Here is a 24,087-nt window from a genome sequence, read left to right as displayed (position 1 = left end):
TTTTCACTGACACTGTCTAACTGTGTTGAGCTGTATTTTTTTTACATGACGTGGCATTGTATATTAAATTGAATGTGTGATTTGTTGTAAATCAACAATTCCATGTGGCGGTCTCTTCTCCTACTTCTTCTACGGCCTCCGGAAACCCTCCCAGAATCGTCCCACCGGCTGCGGCGGCCAGCCGTTGGTACCCGCCGACCTCGACTGCAAAAAAGATTTCAATACACAGTGACACACACTCATACTGGTAAAAAGGAAAAGCAACAACTTTCTTCCATTGTTGGTGGGAAGAACACACATCCCTTTCTTCCATTACGAAGAAATCTCTCGCAACCACTTTCCCTAACCATCGCCTACGACACGTTTTCAACAATTTGGCCTAAGATACATCGACCTTTTCCGCGTTTCGTGTCCTTGCTCGGTGCCTGAAGTCGCGGTTCTGGGAGAATTGATATGCGAATTGAAGATCGCGACTTAGGGTTTTGATTTGGGGCTTTTCTTGGATCTTTTGTGTTGTCTTGGTTGCAGGTTTGAATGGAGGCAGCGCGTAGAGATTGGAAAGGTTGGGGTTTAGGATTCTTCGTAATTTTGGGTTGGTGATGAAGGCGCGACTTGATTTTGGTTTTTTTTGGGCGGTAGAGATGGACTGTGTTGGCTATGAAAGCTGCAGCTTCAATCCAAACCAACGTACAGGTGAAGGTCCCCGTTAATTAGACCAGTGACGACAAGTTATCTAACGGATGAAAACCAACGTTAAATGCAAGTTTCCATAGTATTACAAATTTATTTTACTAAAATATTATAAAAATGTTTTATTTTGTTGTCAATTTTAATACAATTATGTCTTATACTGCAGAGACCAATTATTAGAAAATTATATATAATTAGTAATATTAAAATAACCCCAAAGAGAGATAATAACATATTAAATTGATTTAATATTTGCACTGTTTTACAGTTCTTAAAAAGAATCACTGTTTTGTTTCCTCGACTTCTAAAATATCATTCAATCTGTTTTTAATAATTTAAAATTAAAAATAATTCAAAAATTTATTATCTAAAATTTTTGGATCAAAAATAGTATTAATATTTTATGTGTAAATTAAACTTATATTTTATTTTGTTTTTTTTCTGATAATCTTTTCTCAAAATCACCATAAGGTATATTATAAAAAGAAAGTTAATTTCTTAAAAATTTATAAAAAAAATGAAAATTTTAAATAAACCTAATGTATTAAAGAATGACAAATGTTACAGTGTTTCAATTCTTTAACTAACACATTAAATAATTTATTTTTAACTTTCAATTAGAACACATAACATAAATGTATGTTTATGTTTATGACATTTAAAATGTAAACATAAATGTATGTTTATGTTTATGACATTTAAAATGTAAACATTTTGATTGAGTACAACTACAGCCTGCACAAGGTTTATGAGTTTTTTTCTTTTTATTTATTGTTTATGTTATGAGCATGATTTGTTGAGTATAAAATGAAAAAGAAAATCATTTATATTTAATTTTTTTCAATAGCTTTCTAAGAAAATAAAGAAGCCTCATTTTTTTTTAAATTAAGAACTTGAATTAGAGAAAATCTTCTCTTAAATTTCAATTAGGATAATTTTAGATAGAAAGTTAATTTCTGACTTATAACCTAAAATAAGCGAAATTAAATATTTAATTTTCAAATTTATAAAATGATCCTTTAATTATATACTTAGATAATCTAATTCAATAAATATTATCATTTTGCTTTTCCTTCTTGATTCTAGAACTCTCCTCCTATAAAAATTTCAATTTATTTTCTATAGTAACTATTTTTGTAACAAATTAGGAGTTAATTATATTTTTTTATGTAAAATGAATATATTTTCTAAAAAAAAGACCCATGGGTTGGCCTTGGCCCACTGGACTTTGGAAGATATTTTGATCCCGTGAACTTTTTCTACGGGGACTTTTTGGTCCTGCGGATTTTTCTGACCCAACCCACCTGGGTTAGGACCAAACCATGAGGGCCACCTTTGAGGGGTCTACTTCCTATGCATCACCACTTTTTCTTTACATAATCCATAATTGTTAGACAAACTCCCTTTGCATGATGCTTGAAAAGATTGTGGGGGAGGAATGGAATCTAGCTTAAATTATTATGAATTTAAGAGCATTTATTAATTTAAGATATTCTCCGGAGATTTTTACACTAGAAACAATTGGGATAACAAAATATTTATGTATTTAATTTCATACAATTTTGCAACACAAAAACTTAATTTTTTTATATATAAATTGAAAAACTTTATAAAATAGTTATAAACTATTTTCATAAGCCCTGTAATATATTTCAAACACTGCATGATTTGTCTTGGTGCAAAAGAGAAATTTTATCATATATATTAATTTATATAATAAGTTATATAATTAACATTAATTGTTATGTTTTTTTTAGCTTTAGGGATTATGGTGTATACGGTAATGTGTTTATTACAACAGAAGGGAATCAATAAAGATTTTTGTTTTCTCTTCTATTTCGCCCTAACTTCATGATAAATAATAAATGCTGAGAGAAAAAGATTACTATAATTTATTTTATAATTAAATTAAAAAAATAATCATTAATATATATTTAGCGATTTGGGCTTCAACCACTATGTTTTCATTTCATCTAATTCAGGCAGCTTCCTGCTATATACACTCCCCTTTTCTACCTTTCTTTTAAATTTTCTTTTATCTTTTTCTGTTCATTTTCAAAAAACACTCTTATTTCCTCTGCACTCATACTTTTCTATATATTAATATTTTTTTCAAATTAAATTAAAATAGATTTCTCTTTCTAAGTATCGTCTCTTCCTTTTCTAGTCAAACTATGGTTGAAAATGTCTTCAAAGAAAAATTCTCAACAGAACTTTTTGTTTTGTTTGGTTAACAGTATGAAATATTATTTATTTTAGAATATTATTTATTTTCATAAATTATAAATTCATCTCTCTGAAATAGTAATGAAAAAATGTATTAAATACATTTTGAAATATAATAAAAAATTCAAGGAAGTACTTTTTTGTTCAAAATGCACGATTTCCAATCTAAAATATACTTTTGTAATGTAATAAAAACTAGTAATGATTTGCATTACTATTTTTACTAGTAATGTTAAGCATGGCCAAAATACTACTCAAAGTATTATATATTTAAAAATAAAGTATGTTAATTTATTTTAAAACAACAATAAGCAAGTTATTTAACTCTCTAAGAATGTACATGACATTTATTTGTTTTGACCACTAGTGCAGCGAAGGGCTTTTACCGCGGTTCATTTTCACTATACGTCGCGGTTCTTGAACCGCGGCATATTCAGCCGCGGTAGTAAGTCAGACACTTTATACCGCGGTTCGAACCGCGGTATATAGGCTGCGGAATATGCCGCGGTTGTCTAGGGAACCGCTGCCTAAACCCTAAAAAAAATTTAAAAAAAAAATTAAAAAATGCACTATATGCCGCGGTTGAACCGCGGCATATAGGCCGACGAATATGCCGCGGTTAGTGTCAAAACCGCGGCCATATGTCTCGTTTGTAAAAAAAAACGAAGCACTATATGCCGCGGTTGTCCAAACGAGCATTCACTCCATCTTTTGTCTTTCCCTGAATGTTGAGTAATGTACCAATCAAGCTATCACACACATTCTTTTCTACATGCATCACATCTATGCAATGTCGAACATCTAACTTTGACCAATATGGAAGATCAAAGAATATTGATTTCTTCTTCCAAGGGGTCGTTACAGATGACTTCTTCGATGTTTTCCCAAATACATGATGTATTTTATTAACTTTTTGAAGAACTTCAAGGCCAGTAAGTGGATTTGGTGCTTCATCCCTCTCTTGATCTCCATTGAATGCTTTTTTTAACCTTCGATATGGATGATTACGTTTTAGAAATCTCCGATGACGCAGATACACCGTCTTTCTTCCATGTTTCAATTGATGAGCTGCAGTGTTTTCTTCACATATAGGACACGCTTTATGACCCTTGACACTGTATCCTGACAAATTACCATAAGCAGGAAAGTCATTAATGGTGCAAAATAACATTGCACGCATCATAAAAGTCTCTGAAGCGAATGCATCAAATATTTCAACCCCGTCAACCCACAAAACCTTCAAGTCTTCAACTAGTGGGCTTAGATAAACATCTATGTCATTTCCAGGCTGCTTTGGACCAGATATCATCATAGATAACATCATGTACTTCCTCTTCATGCACAATGCAGGAGATAAGTTGTAAATTATCAATATAACTGGCCAACAACTGTGATTGGTACTCAGATTACCAAATGGGTTCATTCCATCAGTGGCTAAACCAAGCCTAAGATTTCTACACTCTTTACCAAATTCGGGGAATTGTCGATCAATATTTTTCCATTGCTTTGAATCAGCTGGATGACGAAGCAGCCCGTCAATTTTTCTCTCATCTGCATGCCATCTAAGATTTTTAGCATCTTTGGGATTCGCAAACAAACGCTTAAGTCTGGGCACTATTGGAAGGTACCAAACTACTTTCAAAGCAGATCCATTTTTTTCTATCTGACCATTATCTTCACTATTGTTTTTTGACTTGTATCGTGATAAGCCACATTTTGGACACTTTGTCAAAAATTCAAACTCTTTCCTATACAAAATGCAGTCATTGGGACAAGCATGTATCCTTTTATACTCCATACCCATTGGACAAAGAATTTTCTTCGCATCATAATTACGAGTGGGCAGTGTATTTCCATCTGGCAACATTTCATTCAACAACGTCAACAGTTCTGTAAAACTCTTATCAGTCCATCCATTGCTCGCCTTCAAATTCATGAGCCTTAACACCGCTGACAAACGTGTGAACTTAGTTGAACCGACATACAAAGGTGTTTCTGCATCAGTCGACATCGTCTCATACACATGAGCTTTGGCAAAATTTTCCGCTCCAACATCGCGGATCATGTCCTCCAATTTGTCTTCATCCGGTCGATCTTCTTCCATGGTGGAATCAGTAACATTTACACTTTGAGAGTCAGTGGGAAAATCCATTTCTTCGCCGTGCCAGATCCATGTTGTATAGCATCTTAGAAAACCATCACATATAAGATGTTCTCTAATTTGAGTTGCGTTCAACTTTCTCCCATTCAAACAGTTCACACAAGGACATCTAAACTTCACTTCATCATCAGTTCTCCCCTCATTACGTTGCGCAAATTGTATAAATTCCTCTACACCTCTCTCGTACTCAGCACTAATACGTGGTAAATTAATCCAATTTCGATCCATATTCCTAAATATTACATAAAACGATAAGCTACTAAAAATCAAACTTGCAATTTCATACATATCATTGAAACTTAGTGAATAATATTCTAAACCTTAAATAATACAAGAACTACAACACACATTACCAAAACTATAGCAAAAACCATACCATACATTACCAAAACTATAACAATTTCATGCATTATCAAAATTAAAACAAAAATTATACATACATTACCAAAACTATAGAAACTTTATACATTACCAAAACTATAGCATTATCCAAAAACTAATGAAGAAATCACGTTAAAAATGCAAAAGGGCATAAATACCTGGAAGAGGAACGGCGGAAACGCTTGGTGCAAAGTCGCAGCGGAGAGGGAATGACGAGTTTCAAACGATTTTGATCGGCTAAAACTGTTTCAAACGCGACACAAATGAGAAAGGACCGAATATATTCAAGTTTAAACGGTGCAAAAACGCGTACCTGAGATGATGGCTGTCGCAGGAGAAGAAAAACGCGAAAACCAGCGCTGCGCGATGAAGAAGACGACACTGTTCCAACGTTTTGTTTTTTAACTCTGACTGGGGAATCTACCGCGGTTCACTACTTAACCGCGGTATAAAAGGGTTATATGCCGCGGTTTCACGTCCAACCGCGGCATATACTAATTTAAAAAATTATCAGAAATGGCATTTTTGAAATTATTTTCAAACTATATGCCGCGGTTCAGCGGGCAACCGCGGCATATACCTCGAAATATTTCAAATAAACATTAAATTAATTTCAGATAGGAGAATATGCCGCGGTTGCTCGTAGAACCGCGGCATATACCCCTGAAACGTGTTCAACACAACTGTCTCCCCAACTGCCTTTCAGAGAATTTCAGAAGTTACAGTGGGTATATGCCGCGGTTCTCTGGGGAACCGCGGCATATACCCCCTGTAACTTCTGAAATTCTCTGACTGGCAGAGAAGTTGAGACGTTACAGGGGTATATGCCGCGGTTCCCCAGAGAACCGCGGCATATACCCACTGTAACTTCTGAAATTCTCTGACCCAGTCAGCACCTGCAATAAATTGGCTGGGTATATGCCGCGGTTGTGCAGAGAACCGCGGCATATACTCTGTTATTTAATTTTTTATTCATACGTGGCGTCAAAGGCAATGGTTGACTGGGGTATATGCCGCGGTTCCCAGTAGAACCGAGGCATATATGTTCGTTTTATTTACAAAACTGCCACCGCGCACCATTATGCTGCGGTTTTCGTTGAACCGTGGCATAATGTGCGCTGTAAAAACCCGATTTTTTACTAGTGGACAAATTAACACATCGAATAAACTTTTAAACATTTAATTTATGATTTTTTATATAATAAAATTAAAGCCACCCAAAATTTTCACTAAACTATATGTAATTTATCTAATTAATATTTTTATTTTGCTTTTCATGATAATATTAACGTAATTAGAGTTAATGGTAAAGATTAAAAAAAACACTATAAAAATGTCATGAATTTTAAAATAGCATTTTTTTAGGAAGGACTAAAACAAGAATAAAAAATTGTAAGGACAGATATTATGTTTAAATAAACCATATTTTTATTTTCAAGAAAAATAATATTATTATAATAATTTATATTGTTGAAAACACAATGAGATAAATTATTTATGATATTTTATATTTATAATAATATGTACTACTTATATTATTATTATAGTACAATAGTAACCTAAAAAAATACAAGATTTATTTTAAAATATTCTTTTGCATGAAATAATAATTATTAATAAATTAAAATTAGGAAACACAATTCTACAACAATAATATAATATTTTGTCGGAATTTTTTTTAAAACTTTCGTCATTACGATATTTTTAATGTTATGTATCTCACAATATTAATTCAAAGATGGGTGAGGTCACACAGAAGCAAGTTTGTACATGTATCGTATATAAAATAAAATACAACATTTATTTCAGTTTCCTGGAAATGAATAATTAATGAGACGAAATTGAAAACAAAAAATAGTTAATATATTGACATGTTGCATTAAACTTGTTAATTTATTTGTTAAGCTTTGTATTATATCATCCAATAACGTTGTAATGGGTGAGAAATTTATTAGTTAATTTTGTTTGTTTTAAATAACTTGATAAAAAGAATAAATGAGGCAAATATATGAAACAAATCAAAATAAGTCAATAAAACATTATATATTAAATAATAAAACATTATATATTAGAAAGTTATAAGCTTTTTCAGTGTTTCTAATCATTTCATCTTATTTTTTTTTAAATTCTTTATTTTCTATTTTTTATGTTTCATCCAATTTCAAAATCTAATAAATAACTTTTTTATTGTTTTTATCAAATTTCGTTGAAATTTTTAAAATTTTTGTTATTAAATTTTAAAATTCAATAAAGAAAAAATATAACCTCTAAGATTATTTTAAAAAGATATAAGATGAAATTATATAAGATCAAGGTGAAACAAAATTTCACGATAGAGATACATTTTAATGATTTTTGGGTTAAACCAGACATAAGCCCAGACTCGTAAATAAAAATAAAAAAAATAATAATATAATAAGCTGAGAGCCTTTTTCATCAATCAAATGTTTAGTTTATAAAAATATGTTGGCATTAAGGAAAGAGTTAAATGATCTAATGCACTAGAATAAGTTCAAGTAATTTGTATAAGATAGTAAATTTACATTCATTCATTTATTATTTTTATTATTAGAAGTATTGTATTGATCTTTTTGTGATATTTTACTTGATTATATATATATATTAGTTCCCTTTTACTTAATTTAACCTATTTTACACAAAAAAGAAGAAGAAGAAATCTTCATAAATCTTTAAATAACCTCTTTAAACTAAAATAGATATCTTTTACCACGACGTATCCATTACGTACAAAAGGATGTTGACTTTTGTAATATTTATTTAAAAATTATATTTAGAGTGATTTTATATAACATTAATAATGTGTAAAAAAACTATATTCCTTTTTACTTATCTTCATGTATGTTTTCAGTGTTTTAATATATTTTTATATAATAAAAAATTCCAAATATTAACTTATCTTTTCTACATGTTTATTCTTTGTTTTATTAATTTTATTTCTTTAAAATTTAGTTTTTCTTAATACTATAAGTTTGGAGTTAGAGTATAGTTCGGATGAGGTAATTAGCTAAAATTAAGTATAGCCAATCAAAAGTTTGGAGTTAGAGTATAAGTTGTAAATAATATCAAGTTTAATTAGTAATTTAATTAATATATTTAGGTCTTTAGTTCATTTTTAGTTTTTATATTTTATTTTAATTTTTTTACTTTATTGAGTTTCTATTTTTTTTAAATAATATTGTGGCCTTTTCAATTAAATTTTCATTAACATTGTTTTGAAGTGTCACATCTTAAAACCTAAGCTTGTCATGTGTCAAAATCTGGATCATCTTCTATTTTGGATCTCTCATATTTTGACATGTGATATCTTTCAAATAGAATATGACTTAGATTTTGATATGTAGTAGATCCAAAATTTAATACTTGACACTTTCAAATTGTGTTAACACCAATTTAAAAGAAAATGCCATTGAGGTTTTTTTACAAAAACAAGGATAATTTAAAAAAAAAATTAAGGAGTAAAAAAAAATATAGAGACTAAAATAAATCAAATGCTTAAATATAATAATCAAATTAGTAATTAAGTCTAATATAAATATGATCGGTATCAAAATGATGTATATGTTATTATATATTATGTGTATAAGTAATTCCTTTTATAAATAAGTAATGAAATTGGTAAGTTTAGACGTTAAAAGTATAAATATATATCTACAACACAAATGACTAATGAGTAAATCAATATAAAAGGTTGAGCAGTGATCTTTAGCTGTATGGTCAATATTATAAAAGAAACAATTCCAAGCACATATAAATTACTAGTGATCTTTACTTGTCGTTTTATTACAAAGGGACAGTCTCTCCTGAAATCCTGTATGAAAGACTTTTGACATATTGACTTTGTAACCAAGGATTTTTCATCCACATACTCATTAAACAATCAAGTCTGATACTGTTATTAGGGCTTTTGAGGGAGATTCATGGAGATATTTAATACCAATGAACCATGAATCAATCTATAGAACTTGTGTACCTTATGTTTATGGAACTTGTTATAGATGACGCAACATATGCATCACTTAAGCTTTTTGCAATGCGACGAACGCTCAAAAGTAATAAGTATTTGAGGGAGGAAAAGATGGAATCAATTTTTCTTAATGGACTTGTCTTGTTCCAGTTATACGAGGTTACTCAAATTAAGATATCTTCCTTAGTTATAGGAAAAATAATTGTTGAAGCTCAAAAAAACATACCTAAGAACATTTAGTTGAAAATGATAATAATGTTCATGAATTATATGTTAGATTAGTTATATGTTTTTGTAACTCACCATTTACTGTAGTCACACTTGATTTAGAAAACAAGTAACATAGCAAGTGGTAGTAGAGAAACTATCTAATGATAACATGATTTAATTTTACTATAACTTAATTTTCCCTATGATGTAAATAATATATATATATATATATATCATGTATCTATATTTATAATAATTAGAACTTAAACCACTCTACGGGTGCTATTAGTGTATGTCTATTTTGGTCTTTTTAATTAGTAAGAAAAACAGAGAAAATGAATTGTACGATTGAAGACACTATCTTAAACAATTATAGAGAAAAAATGTGTAGATTCTTTTCAAAAACAAAAGGTTAACAAGGCAAGTATGTAATAATGGAGAAAACGGCAGGATAAAGTAATCACAAAAACAATTAGGTACATAATTGAAATCAAGGTGAGTCATGGGAATCGTCAAGATGGCGTGGTCGTTTTCTTCACCACATACAGGTGAGATTTTGTGTTGGAAAACCATTTGAAGAATAAATGGTATGGTCCCATATTTTAGAGGAGTGTTGATTTTCTCAGTGGGATGGCTAAGGATGTTAGGACTACTATGTAGCTAATGGGTTACGTATCCATAATTGATGGTTCATATTCTTTGATTTGATGCATAAAAGTGATTTTTATTTTTATTAAGATTTGACATGCTCTTCATGAAAGAGAGGGATCTTCTCTACTTTCATGCATGAGGAGTTATTGCATTACTACCGTCATTATTGACTTTTTTATTTTAAATAATGGTAGATATATAGAAACCATAACTGTAAGCAGTTAATATAAATCTCATTACGTACACTCCACACTTTTACCGTCTCTTCTAAACGTGAAAAATATGAAAATATGAAATTGATTTTTATAAATTTTTGTTCAGAATCTCATTATTGTTCTCATCGACAACACTAATGTTTTAGTTTTAAGTTTCCTGAGATAATATATTTTTCAAGAAAAATATATTTAAAATTAGAAGGTTGAAGAAGAAGAATATATTTAAATTATAGTTGATCTTGACTCTTTAAATTTGTTTTTTCACTAAAATGACTTGTTTAGATAAAGTAATTTGAAAGAAATTGAAATATAAAAAAAATTTAATGTATTTTAAATGAATAAAATATAAAAAATCTAAATATCCTAAAAATTATAAGAAATTTGATTTTTCACTCCTCTTATTCCAATAGTCGACTCGGATTAAAGGACGAGTCTAGTTGGCCCGAACCAAATATCAAGATGGGTTAGTTAGGATCAAAGTTTGAACTGAGTCAGTGAAGACCAAAGGTCGTGTTAGGTTGGCCTTGGTCGTAGATCTTGTCAGGTCGCCTAGGTCAAAGGTCGAGACGAGTTTGTCTGGGATGATCAATGCAAGTTAACCTGAATTGAAATTTAACATAAGTCTGATTGGCCCGAAGGATTAGACTATTCAACCCGGGCCGAAGGTTGAGCCAATTTTGCTTAGGCCAAAGGTTGTGTTGATCTGACTCGGGTCGAAGGTATAACCGATTTGGCCTACTATGAAGGTCGGGCCGATTCAACCCATTGCAAAGGTCAAGCCAATTCGGACTGCAATGAGGGTCGAACCAATTCAGCTCGTGGCCAGGGTCAAGTCAATTTGGCCTACGACGAGGGTCGAGTCGATTTAGCCCATGCCGAGGGTTGAGGTCGACCCGATTCAAGGGTTGAGTCGATTCAGATCTTGACTGAAGGTTGGGTTGATTCAGATCTTGAACGAAGGCCAAGCTTATTTAGTCTCCATCGAAGGTTGAGCCGATTCAAATATCGATTAAAGATAGAGCCAATTAGGTCTGTTTTGAAGGTCGAGCCATTTTTTTCCAGGCCAAGGTCAAACTGTTTGGCTCGAGTTGAAGGTTGAGGCATTTCAGCCCGACTGAAGGTCGAGACATTTCAATTAGGTTGAAGGTCATGACATTTTGGACTGTGTAAAAGGTTGAAATTTTTCAGCTCGGGCCAAAGGTTGAGACAAACAAGTGCAGGTCGAAGATCAAGACGAATCAGTGTAGGTTAAAGGTCAAGACGATTTAGCCTGTCGAGCCAATTCGGTTTGGACCGAAGGTCGAGATGTGTTTGTTGGGTTAATGTCGTGACGAGTCTGTCGAGGTTAAAGATTATGACAAGTTGACTGAAACCAAAGATCTTGATGAGTCGATCTAGGTTGAAGTTCGAGAAGACTCAACTCGTTCATAGGTTGTGGCTACAAGACCTGCCTCATTCAAAGTTGAAGACAAGTTGTCCTAAACCAAAGGTTAAGTTGAGTAATCCTAGGTTAAAGGTTGAGCCGACTAGTCTCAATTTCATCTTTAAGACGATTTGAGATGAGTTATCCTAAATCAAAAGTCAAGCTAAGTTAACTTGGATTGAAGGGTAAGATTGAGTTACTAAAATATTTTTATGATAAAATTTTGTCTTAAAAGAGAAGTTAAGTTATTTCATCCAAACAAGAAAATTAAAATATAAGATATTTCAATTATTTTATCTAAATAAATTATTTAAAAAATAAAGAAAATTCAATTATAAATATTTCAAATGTATTTTAATTTCCTAGTTAAAATTCATTATACAAAGGTAAAATTAATTTGAGTGTACACATATATTGAAAATGTTGGTTCAGATTTTACTAAACATGATTTTCTTCGATAAGATTATAATGGAAATAAATTATTTATACCACATGGCATAATATGTTAATGGTGTTATCTATCTAAACAGGAAGAATGCAAGATATTTGCTTTTCAAAGAAGATGGGAGATGGATTTAGAACAAAAAGTTAGTAATTCAATATGAAGCAAATTTGAAAAATTACTAAGAAAAACTCATTCCCTGCTAAACATGTAAGAAATAGATAGAAATCAAAATTTGTTCTAATCCCAAAAGTATATTGCTTCCTTTTCTAGACCCTTGTAACTCTTGCATACACATGAATATGTTTGGACCAATTAAGACGTTAGATTACAGTGATGATTACAGTGAACTTACTAGATTTACTTCCTCTACATAAAAAGAAGTCTTTCAACATGTTTGAGATATTTTATAAGGCTATGTTCGTTTTAAACTATTTAATATTTAAAGAGACGTGGGGAGACGAATTTGCAAGATTGTTTGTGTTCACTTACACATACTTGAGAGAAAAGGAAAGCAGAGATTTTAGGATTGAACTTAATATCATAAAACTCCTTATGAAATTAGGAAAGAAAAAGAAATCAACAATTCTTATTTCTCTCATTTTTTAGATGAATATTTTGTCTTTGAAAAACTACATAACATGACAAATTTGATTTCAAAGTTTACAATAATATGTTAATGAAATAATATAAAATTTTGCAAGAAAATTACAAATATGGCTATAGAGTAATGTAAACCACTAAAACTGCATTCACTAATAAAAAGTCTCATCATATGGGATGTCACTACTTTTGGTAGACAAAGTGATCTTCTATTATATATTTATCAATGGATTTGGAGGAGATCTTAGCGAGAAATCAAGAATTAAATATATTTTTTTTTTGCAGTTATGGTGATGTAAGTTAACTTTTAATTTTTTTAATTGTCTTATACATTAATGTATACAATTTAAGTACTTGTTTTGTGTTAGAAGCAGGAAAGGATGCTACATGGGTTTATAGACCCTCAAGTCGCACATCCAGTCAATAGCTCTCTTATATACATAAACAAAGCCATATTGAATGGAAATAAACAAATTTACATTTCATACATAACTAAGTAAGTTTATCCTTAAATAAGTCATATTTTAGTCTTTTAAATATGTTTTAACTAATTTTCAATGCAATTGTTATTGACAGTTGTAGGTTATATCAATACCATACTATACAGTTGATTTTGCTCTAGTGCATTGACAAATAAAGTAAATACGTAATTCTATTTTAAGAAATGACTACTATTTTATTGACCTTAAACAATGTCATGTTTTCTGAAATTAAATGTTTTTATATTTAGTGCTTTTAATGGCCAAAACATAATCAAACATATTAATAATTACTCTTTGGAGACACGAAACGGCATGTTTCCACTTCTTATTAAGAAAGATAATTACTCTTTGATAAGTGCGCATATATATATATATATATATATGAGTTTGGTTATGTAACCTCTTAAAGTGTATTAAATTTTAGTTGATAAAAATATCTTTATATATGGATTTTAGGTTTTAAAATTAAAAATATTTAAATAATTTTTGATATTTTTTTATTTTTTATTTTAAATTAAAAATAAAAATTATTGAAATACTTTTGTGTTTAAAGTATATCTTTTTTCTTATAAATATTTTTTGTCAACTAAAATTTAATACACTTTCAGAGATTACATAAATTAATAAAACATATATATATATATATATATATATATATATATATATATATATATATATATATATATAAAAGGTGGTTTAATAATTTTTAACAGCATCACTATTTTATAAATATAAATTAACTTTTCAGCTTTGGAGTATTCTATGAAATTTATGTAAATAAAGAATGAGAGAGTTTGATTAACGAAGACGATGGAGACTAGATTTCTTATTGGTATAGAAGTAAATTATGAAAAGATTTCACAGTTTAAACTATATTGTTGTCCATTCTCGTATCACAAATACATGACGGCACTTCACAACCAAGTAAACATATATGTCAATCATTATATTTGATAGGTGTGTTACTGTTTGGCCTATAATTTTAATTAATCACCATTGAAATGGTCTACATACCTATCTAAATCACTAATTAGTGTTCAATTAACATTTGCTATCATTTTCTCTCATTCTACTCACACAATTTATTATACCTACATTTATCTATCTTCTTTATATCTCTCCCAAGATGTGGTATCTTATGCATAGCTTATTTATTGATTTTGTTTTCCTTTCATCACTACTCATGCAATAAAAGATAAAACAAATTACAAACATACCATACTTTATCAACTTATATGTATTTTTTTTTACCGTTTTCTTTTATGGGGGTATAAGTATAATCATTTTAAAACTGAAATTACATCCATAATATAAAAAAAAAATGGCAACGCAATGCTTTGTAAAGCTTGTACAAGATAATAGTATACGGACTGTGTATATTAGATTGTATATAAAAAACGTATACATCCATGTTATATATATATATATATATATATATATATATATATATATATATATATATATATATATATATATCCTATAGTTTATGTGAGTAAAACTTGCGAGTCCGAAGATGTAGAATGCAAGCCAAAAAAGTGCCAAAGAAAGAAAGGGAACCCCATATGATGAAAGTGTTCCTGTAGCATTCCATGCCCATGCATTTTCCATTTTCATTCCCTCCCTTATGATAAACAATAGCAGCCAAGTATCCAAACAAAAGGGACCCCACAGGAATGTTGGCTACCACCACATTATGATTCACTGAGAAATTCTTGGTTCCAAATAGTTCAGTGGTCGTCGACACAGCAATTGAAGTTATTGCACCATTACACACTCCAATTATGGCAGTGCTAACATACAAGGCAAGGTGAGTCTTGTTCAGCAGTAAGAAAAACGCCCCAGCAATTGGAGCCATTAATACCATCATATAACCTGGTTTTGATATTGCACACCTGTTGTCCCTGCATACCATCATAGACAAAAATGTCAATAAAAATCTAATAGCAGGTTCATCTTTATTTATGTATATCAACTAACACATTTATATCTTTTATTTCAATTATGTTACAAAATAAATGCACTAAGTACTGGTTGGTGTTAGACAGGAATAACTAGGAAGATAGAAAATGAATTATTTACCTGTAAAAGTAATCTATTATAGATGGCATGAGACGTCCAAAGAATCCAAAAGAAGAAGACAAAGACACCAACGATGAAGTTCCAGAATAGCCTCGGGATTCGGCTATTTGCCCCAAGTTATTCAGAAACACCAAACCCAGTGTTGCACCAAACAAATACACGAAGAAGTATAACCAGAAATCAAGTCTTCTCAACATTAACTTGGTTTCTACTTCTTCTCTTACACCTACATCATGAACTTCTTCACTTTCTTCATCCTCTTTCACTTCATTTTCCGTTCTCTTGTCATGACCAGCTTCTGTAGTGAAATTATAGACTCTTTGTTTTTCTGTATTTTTGTGCCATGACCCTACTATCATCATGGAAAGTGGAACTAACATAGGCACGAGAAGGGACACTAGAATACCAATAAGGCTACCCAGTGGAGATATTTTGTTTGAGACAAACTCCAAACTGCTCATGACAGCATAAATTCCAGTGGCAATTGTTATGGCAAAGATGACATCAAATCCAACCCTACTGTGTTTAGGACTTATGACTTCAATTTCTCTAATCACAGGAGTTGTTATCAGGCTAACTAGAAAAGGCAAGACTGAGTTCAGAAAGAGAAAGGCTATGGCTCTTTTTTTGTGTCCTGCAACATCAACAATGGTGGTATAAACCTTAGCACTTAACCCTTGGTAACTAGTTGTTATCCCCACAGCAACTTGGCGATCGGATGGAAAGTTCCTTATGGCGATGACATAGCAGACAGTATTAATCCAACAAATGCTGTTTCCTGCTAAAACAGTAAGAAAGAAGACATGCCAATAGGAGAGAGAGGAGATATGGTTTGTAATGAAGAGATATTGTACACCATAGCCAACCAGTCCAAGAGTTGAACCAATCATGAGTACAAGCCAAAGGGGTAAGTAAATAGAAGCCAGGCCAGATAAAAAACCAAATAGTTTGCCAGCATCAGAGGCAAAAGCAAGGTTATTGAGCTGAAACTGAGAGATGGAAAGAAGCTGTTTTAGCTGTGATGAGTAAGCAGGGAAATTGGTGTTTGTTCCTGTTATGGATTGGAGCCAAATGATGCCCACAAGACTCAGCCATTGAAAGGCAGTTGAAGGCATTGTGAAGAAGTTGGTGAGAAAATTTGAACTTCACACTTCTTAACTCACAGTAACTACTGTGTGTTGGTCTTATATATGCTGAAAACCAAAATCAAGAATATGCTTAGTCATCACCTAATTAATCTCTCCAATATATTTTTTTATCTGTCCAAAGTAATTATAAATTATAATACTTCCATTTTTATTTTCTATTACATAAGAAAAACACATATTTAATCACCTTATATTAATAAATGTAGTTAAATTAGTAAATTTTAATTAAAGAAGTCCTAAACGAAAAAAAAATTCTTAAATACTGTGATTTTATGTTTTTTAATTCTTTTTTAATCAGATATACACAAATTATTGGACAAAAGCTAATGCAAGAGTACATTCTTGAAGCTCCTGGTAACAAAAATACTAAGGAATTAAATGGAATAATGTGGCTGTACAAGTAAAATGTGGTTTTGAATCAACCACGACCTATAAGCTTGAAAAGATTGTGCGGGAGGAATGGATCTATCTTACATTAATATGAATTTAAGAGCATTTATTAATTTAAGATATTCTCCAGAGATTTTTACACTAGAAAGAATTGGGATAACAAAAAATATTTAAGTATTTAATTTCATACAATTTTGCAACACAAAAATATATAAATCGAAAAACTTCATAAAATAGTTATAAACTATTTTCATAAGTCCTGTAATATATTTCAAACACTGAATGATTTGTCCTGGTGCAAAAGAGAAAATTTATCATATATATTAATTTATATAGTAAGTTATATAATTAACATTAATTTTTATGTTATTGTTTTTTTGTGAGCTCTAAGGATTACATGTTGTATACGGTAATGTGTATATATTACAACAGAAGAAAATGAAGAAAAATAATTTTTTTTTCTCTTCTATTTTGCCCTAACTTCATGATAAATAATAAATGCTGAGAGAAAAAACTACTATAATTTTTTTTGTAATTAAATTAAAAAAAATGAATCATTAATATATATTTAGTGATTTGGGCTTCTACCACGATATATTTCATATAATCCAATAATCATGTTATATACACTTTCCTTTTCTACTACACACTCTGTTTTTGTCTTTACATACAAAAATCACAGTATATTTATATTTATTTAACACATTATAAAGATAAAATAAGGAAAATCTAAAGAGCAAAATTTCCAGCCACCCATTTTCTAACTTATTTTCAACTTAAGAACATCAGGCATTTCTTCCTACACCTCTTACTATTTTTTCTTATACTTCCAAATTTTTTTAAATTCTTAAACTATTTTATATAATTTTTTTTTTTAATTTAAGGTAACTTTTTTTAAGATTTTTCCTTCTCCAGTTTGAGAAACTTACATCTTCATCTTTTATCCTTTAATAGATTTTGAAATCCGTTAAAAAAATTTAGATAATTTTAACGGATTTTAAAAATAGATTTTTTAAAGATTTCAAGAGATTTTAAAATTCGTTGAAAGATGATTTTTTTCAATAGATTTTGAAATCTATTAAAAAAAAATTTTTTAACGAATTTTGAAATTTATTAAAATTTTTGAAGACTTTAATAAATTTAGAAATTTGTTGAAAGATTTTTCTTTAAATAAAAAAGGAAAAATCCTTTAACAGATTTCGAAATTCATTGAAATTTTTTTGAAATTTTTTTTAAAAACTTCAACAAATTCAAAATTCGTTAAAAGTCTAAGGTTTTATTCACTTGAATAGATTTGGGGGAGAGTGTTTGAATGAATTTGAGAGGATTTGAAAGTAAATTTTTTGTTGTTTATTTGAGTGAATTTCGAGGTAAGTGAGAGTGAATTTGGAAGTAAATACCTCAATCAAATCCTACAGTAATTCTTACAAACTTTACTTCTAAATCTACTTTCACTTACCTCCAAATTCACTCAAATAAACAACAAAAAATTTACTTTCAAATTCATTCAAGCACTGTCCCCCAAATCCATCCATTCAAGTGAACAAAATGTAAATAAATTTTGAAATTCATCTAAATCTTCTGTTGATTTTGAAATTTATCAAAGCTTACGAATTTTGAAATTTATCAAAGTATCTAAATTAAAATATAGGTTTCATACACCTTTTTATTTAATGAAAAGAAATATACTGAGGAGTAATTTTAAAATTTGAAGGTATGAAAGGAATTGGAGATACATGAAGAAACGGTCCAAAAACATATTATCTAATAAACCACACATTGTATATGAATTATTAGTTTAAGAGTTTGGAAATTTACCGTTAGAAAACGTGCTTTTTCAGATCTGGGAGGCTTTTCTGGCTCACCAAATAGGCCTTTACCAAGTTTTGATCAATAATGGGTAATCACTCTCAACTCTTACAATGATATGTTTTGTGTGGTATAACTATATCACACAAACATTCTTATTTATACCATCTCCCACCCCTTAATGAAATAAAAAATATTATATCATATTTTATGTGATAAGTTAAATTTAATTAGATACGAGGATAATTAATAAAATTATATTTCATTGATTATCTTATCAAACAAATTTAATTTAATTAGATATATTATATTATAATCTCACCTCCTAAATGGATTTAAGTACAAATAAAGAACTTTCTTATTTAATCAATTTCAATTTAATAGAATAGAATGAGAGAATTAATTAAATTGTATTTAATCAATTATCTTAATCTATAAAAAAAATTTATTTCATTAGACCGAGTGGTAACTAATTAAACTATCCGACATCCTTTCCTTCTAAATAAATATAAAAAGAAATGTAATCTTACTATCTTATCTAATAAAATTCGATTTAATAAAATATTGTACAGACTAACAAATCATATTTTATTCAATTATTTTAACCGTCCAAAAAATTTAATTATTAAAAAAGGTATTAAATCATATTTTATGTAATTAAAATCAATATAATAATTAGAGGCAGTGATCCTTAATTAAATAATATTTAATCAATTATCTTATATCTTATTTAACAGATTCAATTTGTTAGATATGGATAATTGATTTAATCATCGATTATTTCATCTAATCAAATTCAATTTAATTTAATCAGATCTAGTTATAATGATAATGAATTAAATTTAATAAATTATACTATATAAATCAAATCTATTTTAATAATATATAATTATAATTGACTAAATTATACTTAACCAGTTCTCTTATAATTAAATCAAGTAATATATCTACTTTCTTACTTTATTAACAAAAAATAAATATATTATTAATTCTTAAATTTTTTATATAAAATTAAAATTTATATCAGTTTAATTTTAATATGGTTCTTAAACATAAAAAATAAAAATAAATAGATATATTTCTTATAATTTAACTGAATTAAATTTTTATCGATTTAATACATTTTAACTTAAATATCATAAAAATCTTTTAATATGAAAAAAAAATGAATACCTTTAAATTAAAAAAGTTATATTTATTTATTTTTAAGTTTAAAAATAAAAATGTATTAAAATTTAAAATAAAAAAATAATTTTAAATCTACCCTTAAATTTACAAATTATAAATCTTAAAAAAAGAAGCATGTGATATACAACGTTTAATAATCTACATAATCTACATGTACTTTATTATACGGAGGTAAGAAGAGTCAGATTTTAGTCTCAGACTAATATCAATGGTACCTCTTGTTTAACTCTGCAATTGCATAGTGGCATGTCACCTCTGAGCAAAAAAAGCATTACAGGCAAAGTAGCAAATCTTCATCAACTTAGACAGCTCCATGCACAACTCGTCCTCCACTCCCAGCACCACCGCAACCACTGGGTGGCGCTTCTCCTTACCGAATGCACGCGCCTCCTTGCACCCTCAAATTACACTTGGCACATTTTTCATGTAGCAACATATCCCAATGAACATGTCTTCACCTGCATGCTCAGATATTACTCCCAAATCTCTGCTACCGCACAAGTTACTTCTTTCTTTAAACATATGCGATACTACGACATCAAGCCTGATGCATCGTTTTATATGGTTTTGATAAAATCTGCAGGAAAGTCCAGCGAGCTACTTCACGCTCATTTACTGAAACTAGGACACAGTCGCGATCATCATGTCCGAAATGCAATTATGGTTACCTATGCTAAATATGGACATATTGAGGTTGCCAGGAAACTGTTCGATGAAATGCTCGATAGAACTGTTGCAGATTGGAACGTCATAATCTCTGGATACTGGAAGTGCGGGAATGGAGATGAAGCCAGTAGACTTTTTCGTACGATGGGCCAGTCAGAAAGGAATGTTATTACTTGGACCGCCATGGTTACTGGACATGCAAAGATGGGGAATTTAAAGGTTGCAAGGAGATATTTTGATAAGATGCCAGAAAGAAGTGTGGTATCATGGAATGCAATGCTATCAGGATATGCTCAGAGTGGAGCAGCACAAGAAACTGTAAGATTGTTCAATGTGATGCTTAGCTCCGGTATTGAACCAGATGAAACAACTTGGGTAATTGTTCTGTCGTCTTGCTCATCACTTGGTGATGCTTGCCTAGCTGAGTCAATTGTCAAAAAGTTAGGCAAAATGAAGTTTCGCTCAAATTATTTTGTCAAGACAGCTCTTCTTGATATGCATGCAAAGTGCGGTAACCTTGAGGTAGCTCAGAAGATTTTTGACCAATTGGGTCTTTGTAAGAATTCTGTCACGTGGAACGTCATGATTGGTGCTTATGCAAGAGTAGGTAATTTATCTATGGCAAGAGACCTTTTTAATAAGATGCCAGAAAGGAATACTGTCTCGTGGAATTCGATGATTGCTGGTTATGCTCAAAATGGGGAGTCACTAAAGGCAATCGAGCTGTTCAAGGAAATGATATCGAGTAAAGATTCAAAACCAGATGAGGTGACTATGGTGATTGTTTTTTCTGCCTGTGGACACCTTGGAAGACTGGGCTTAGGCAATTGGGCTGTCAGTATCCTCAATGAAAACCATATCAAGCTTAGTATCTCGGGATACAATTCTTTGATTTTCATGTACTTAAGATGCGGAGATCTGGAGGATGCAAGAATAATATTTCAAAAAATGGAAAACAGAGATTTAGTTTCCTATAACACCTTGATTTCCGGGCTAGCAGCCCATGGGCATGGAACGGAAAGCATCAAGCTAATGTCAAAAATGAAAGAAGATGGTATTGAACCAGACCGCATAACATATATTGGGGTATTGACTGCGTGCAGTCATGCAGGATTATTGGATGAGGGTTGGGAAGTTTTTGAATCAATCAGAGTTCCTGATGTAGACCACTATGCATGTATGATTGATATGCTAGGTCGAGTAGGTAAATTAGAAGAGGCTATGAAGTTGATTCAAACAATGCCAATGCAGCCCCATGCTGGCATTTATGGTTCTCTTTTAAATGCTACCAGAATTCATAAACAAGTTGAACTCGGGGAACTTGCTGCAGATAAATTGTTCGAAGTTGAACCACATAATTCTGGAAATTACGTGTTGCTTTCCAACATATATGCTTTGGCTGGTAGGTGGAAAGATGTTGACAAAGTTAGGGATAAAATGAGAAAACAGGGAGTGAAGAAAACAACAGCCTGGAGCTGGGTGGAGCATAGCTAGTAAGTTCATCAGTGAAAACATACCACATGAATAGTCATATATTTATAATCTGTAAGAAATCTCAAGGTTATAATCTGTAAGAAATCTCAAGGTTAAGTTGAGGAAGGCAGGATATATGTTGTAATTTGGTTTTTATACGTAGGCAAATTTGAACCAAAAATTATGTAACTAGGCAAACAAATTTAAATTATCGAAGTATGCAAGTCGGGAGCTAGACGACTTCAAATGAAGAAGTCGTGACTTCCTACACGACTTCACCTTGACACAGAGGTCATAGGTGGAGTCGTACACTCCAAAAACAATTTTAGGGTGTTGTAATTGATTACAAGATCTGGTAATCGATTACTGCATGCTGAAGTCATGTAGGAGGGCACGACTTCACCTTGTGTAAGCAAAAACTCTCTGATATTCGATTACACCATGGTTGTAATCGATTACCAGCAGGTTAAATGGGCAAAACCTCTCTGGTAATGGATTACACCATGGTTGTAATCGATTACCAGAAGATTTTGGTGTTAAAACAAATAGTTTTTTTGGTTCTTCACCATCAATGTATGTTATGTTTATTGATTACATTGGCATAGTTTTTTTAACATATGTGTATGTTATTGTTGTGTAGTTATTTTAATTATTGTAAACACATGGTTGTTGATGACATTTACATGTATTATTATGTTTACCATAAGTTATTCTTTGAATGTAAATACGTATACAAATGAAAGCCATAAAATAAAGTCATAAAGAAAATGTCAATTATTTTATTAAATTGGAAATGCATTACAAAAGAAAAAGCTAAAAATAAAATTACAAGAAAATACAATGAAATCGAAATCTATTTATGAAGAAGATCCGCCATGTGAACCAAAATGACGTTGTAGATACTTTCATGTTGTGCTCTAGATATTCAACTCGAGCATCAATGGTATCAAAGCAGTCACCATGTTTAGCTCCAGTTGTTCAAATCTAGCATGCGTATTATCATTCATAGTATTGAAACTGTCCCAAAAAAATTCACAGATCATTGACCCCTCATCACGTCATCAAATGAAGAAGTTTGTTGTTAAAGAAGTTTGTTGTTAAAGAAGGGGAGGTGGTTGTTGCTGAGGACGTCCTACACAATGGCGTTCAGGAGGAGGAGGACCATTTTTGTGAACCCATTGATGATGATGTCTTTCTTTTCCATTTGATCAATTCCTTGTTTTAATTCTCTTAAGTCTAACCAGTATATGAAAAGAAAAGCAAAGAATTTAATTAAGATTGTACTATGATTTGTGACGATATTTTACCTTCAACAAAATGGCATCTGTTGGAGGAATCGCCTCAAACATGTCCCCTCCAACATATTTAAGGTTTTCACTTCCTTGCAAGCCAGAAACAACATGTGGAAGATCAAATACGATGCATTCCAACTGAGGGAAGGATTCGGCAATGGCCTTTCCCATGGTTCCTGTACCTCCCCCAACATCAACCAATGACTCCAATCCCATGAACACGTCTTTGCATTTGTCAATCACCGAACTAGTGATTAGTTGAGCATCACTTGCCATGGCATCATTGAATAAGATGTTAATTCTGGGACCACTACCAGCATACTCCCAAAACGATTTCCCATGCGTCATTTCAAACGGTGTAGGATTACCATTTTTGAACCTACTAGACAACTGATTCCATGGATTTGTTAAAACTGGATCAAGCATGGCCAGAAGGAAAGGTGCCACACTCATTTCATGGCTCTTAAGCAGAAGCAAAGAGGCATCAGTGAGTGCATACTTGACTTCAAGCTCGTTGTCGGTGTGATTGAGTTGAGAGAAGAAGCAGGAATGGACCATGATTCGCGTCAAGCG

At 30.8% G+C, this 24,087-nt stretch overlaps 2 protein-coding genes and 1 pseudogene across 2 annotated transcripts; 1 reads left to right on the top strand and 2 right to left on the bottom strand.

The window, feature by feature from the left end:
- Nucleotides 1-14,920: 14,920 nt before the first annotated feature.
- Nucleotides 14,921-16,721, bottom strand: LOC124837776 (Major facilitator superfamily protein). The gene is made up of 2 exons (XM_047313239.2): nucleotides 15,549-16,721; nucleotides 14,921-15,370 (listed from the first exon to the last, which is right to left on the bottom strand). Exons 1-2 carry the CDS (start codon nucleotides 16,661-16,663, stop codon nucleotides 14,947-14,949), a joined length of 1,539 nt encoding a protein of 512 aa, XP_047169195.1. The 5' UTR covers nucleotides 16,664-16,721; the 3' UTR covers nucleotides 14,921-14,946.
- A 3,524-nt stretch (nucleotides 16,722-20,245) lies between these two features.
- Nucleotides 20,246-22,816, top strand: LOC124837775 (Pentatricopeptide repeat (PPR) superfamily protein). The gene has a single exon (XM_047313238.2). It carries the CDS (start codon nucleotides 20,330-20,332, stop codon nucleotides 22,241-22,243), a length of 1,914 nt encoding a protein of 637 aa, XP_047169194.1. The 5' UTR covers nucleotides 20,246-20,329; the 3' UTR covers nucleotides 22,244-22,816.
- A 101-nt stretch (nucleotides 22,817-22,917) lies between these two features.
- Nucleotides 22,918-24,087, bottom strand: LOC124837777 (putative O-methyltransferase 3 pseudogene; annotated as a pseudogene).

This window comes from Vigna umbellata, chromosome 1 (genome assembly GCF_029865625.1).
Source record: "Vigna umbellata cultivar VRB3 chromosome 1, Vumbellata_1.0, whole genome shotgun sequence".
In the NCBI taxonomy this organism is placed as follows: Eukaryota; Viridiplantae; Streptophyta; class Magnoliopsida; order Fabales; family Fabaceae; genus Vigna; species Vigna umbellata.
The sequence above is the reverse complement of the archived record's forward strand: the minus strand, read 5'-3'. Positions and strand labels throughout refer to the sequence as shown.

Bases quoted from the DNA above. Each gene is read 5' to 3' on its own strand.
- LOC124837776 (XM_047313239.2), bottom strand. From the start codon at position 16,663: ATGCCTTCAACTGCCTTTCAATGGCTGAGTCTTGTGGGCATCATTTGG. The intron at 15,371-15,548 runs GTAAATAATTCA...GATGGTATGCAG, and splicing joins ATAATAGATTACTTTTACAG to GGACAACAGGTGTGCAATAT.
- LOC124837775 (XM_047313238.2), top strand. From the start codon at position 20,330: ATGTCACCTCTGAGCAAAAAAAGCATTACAGGCAAAGTAGCAAATCTT.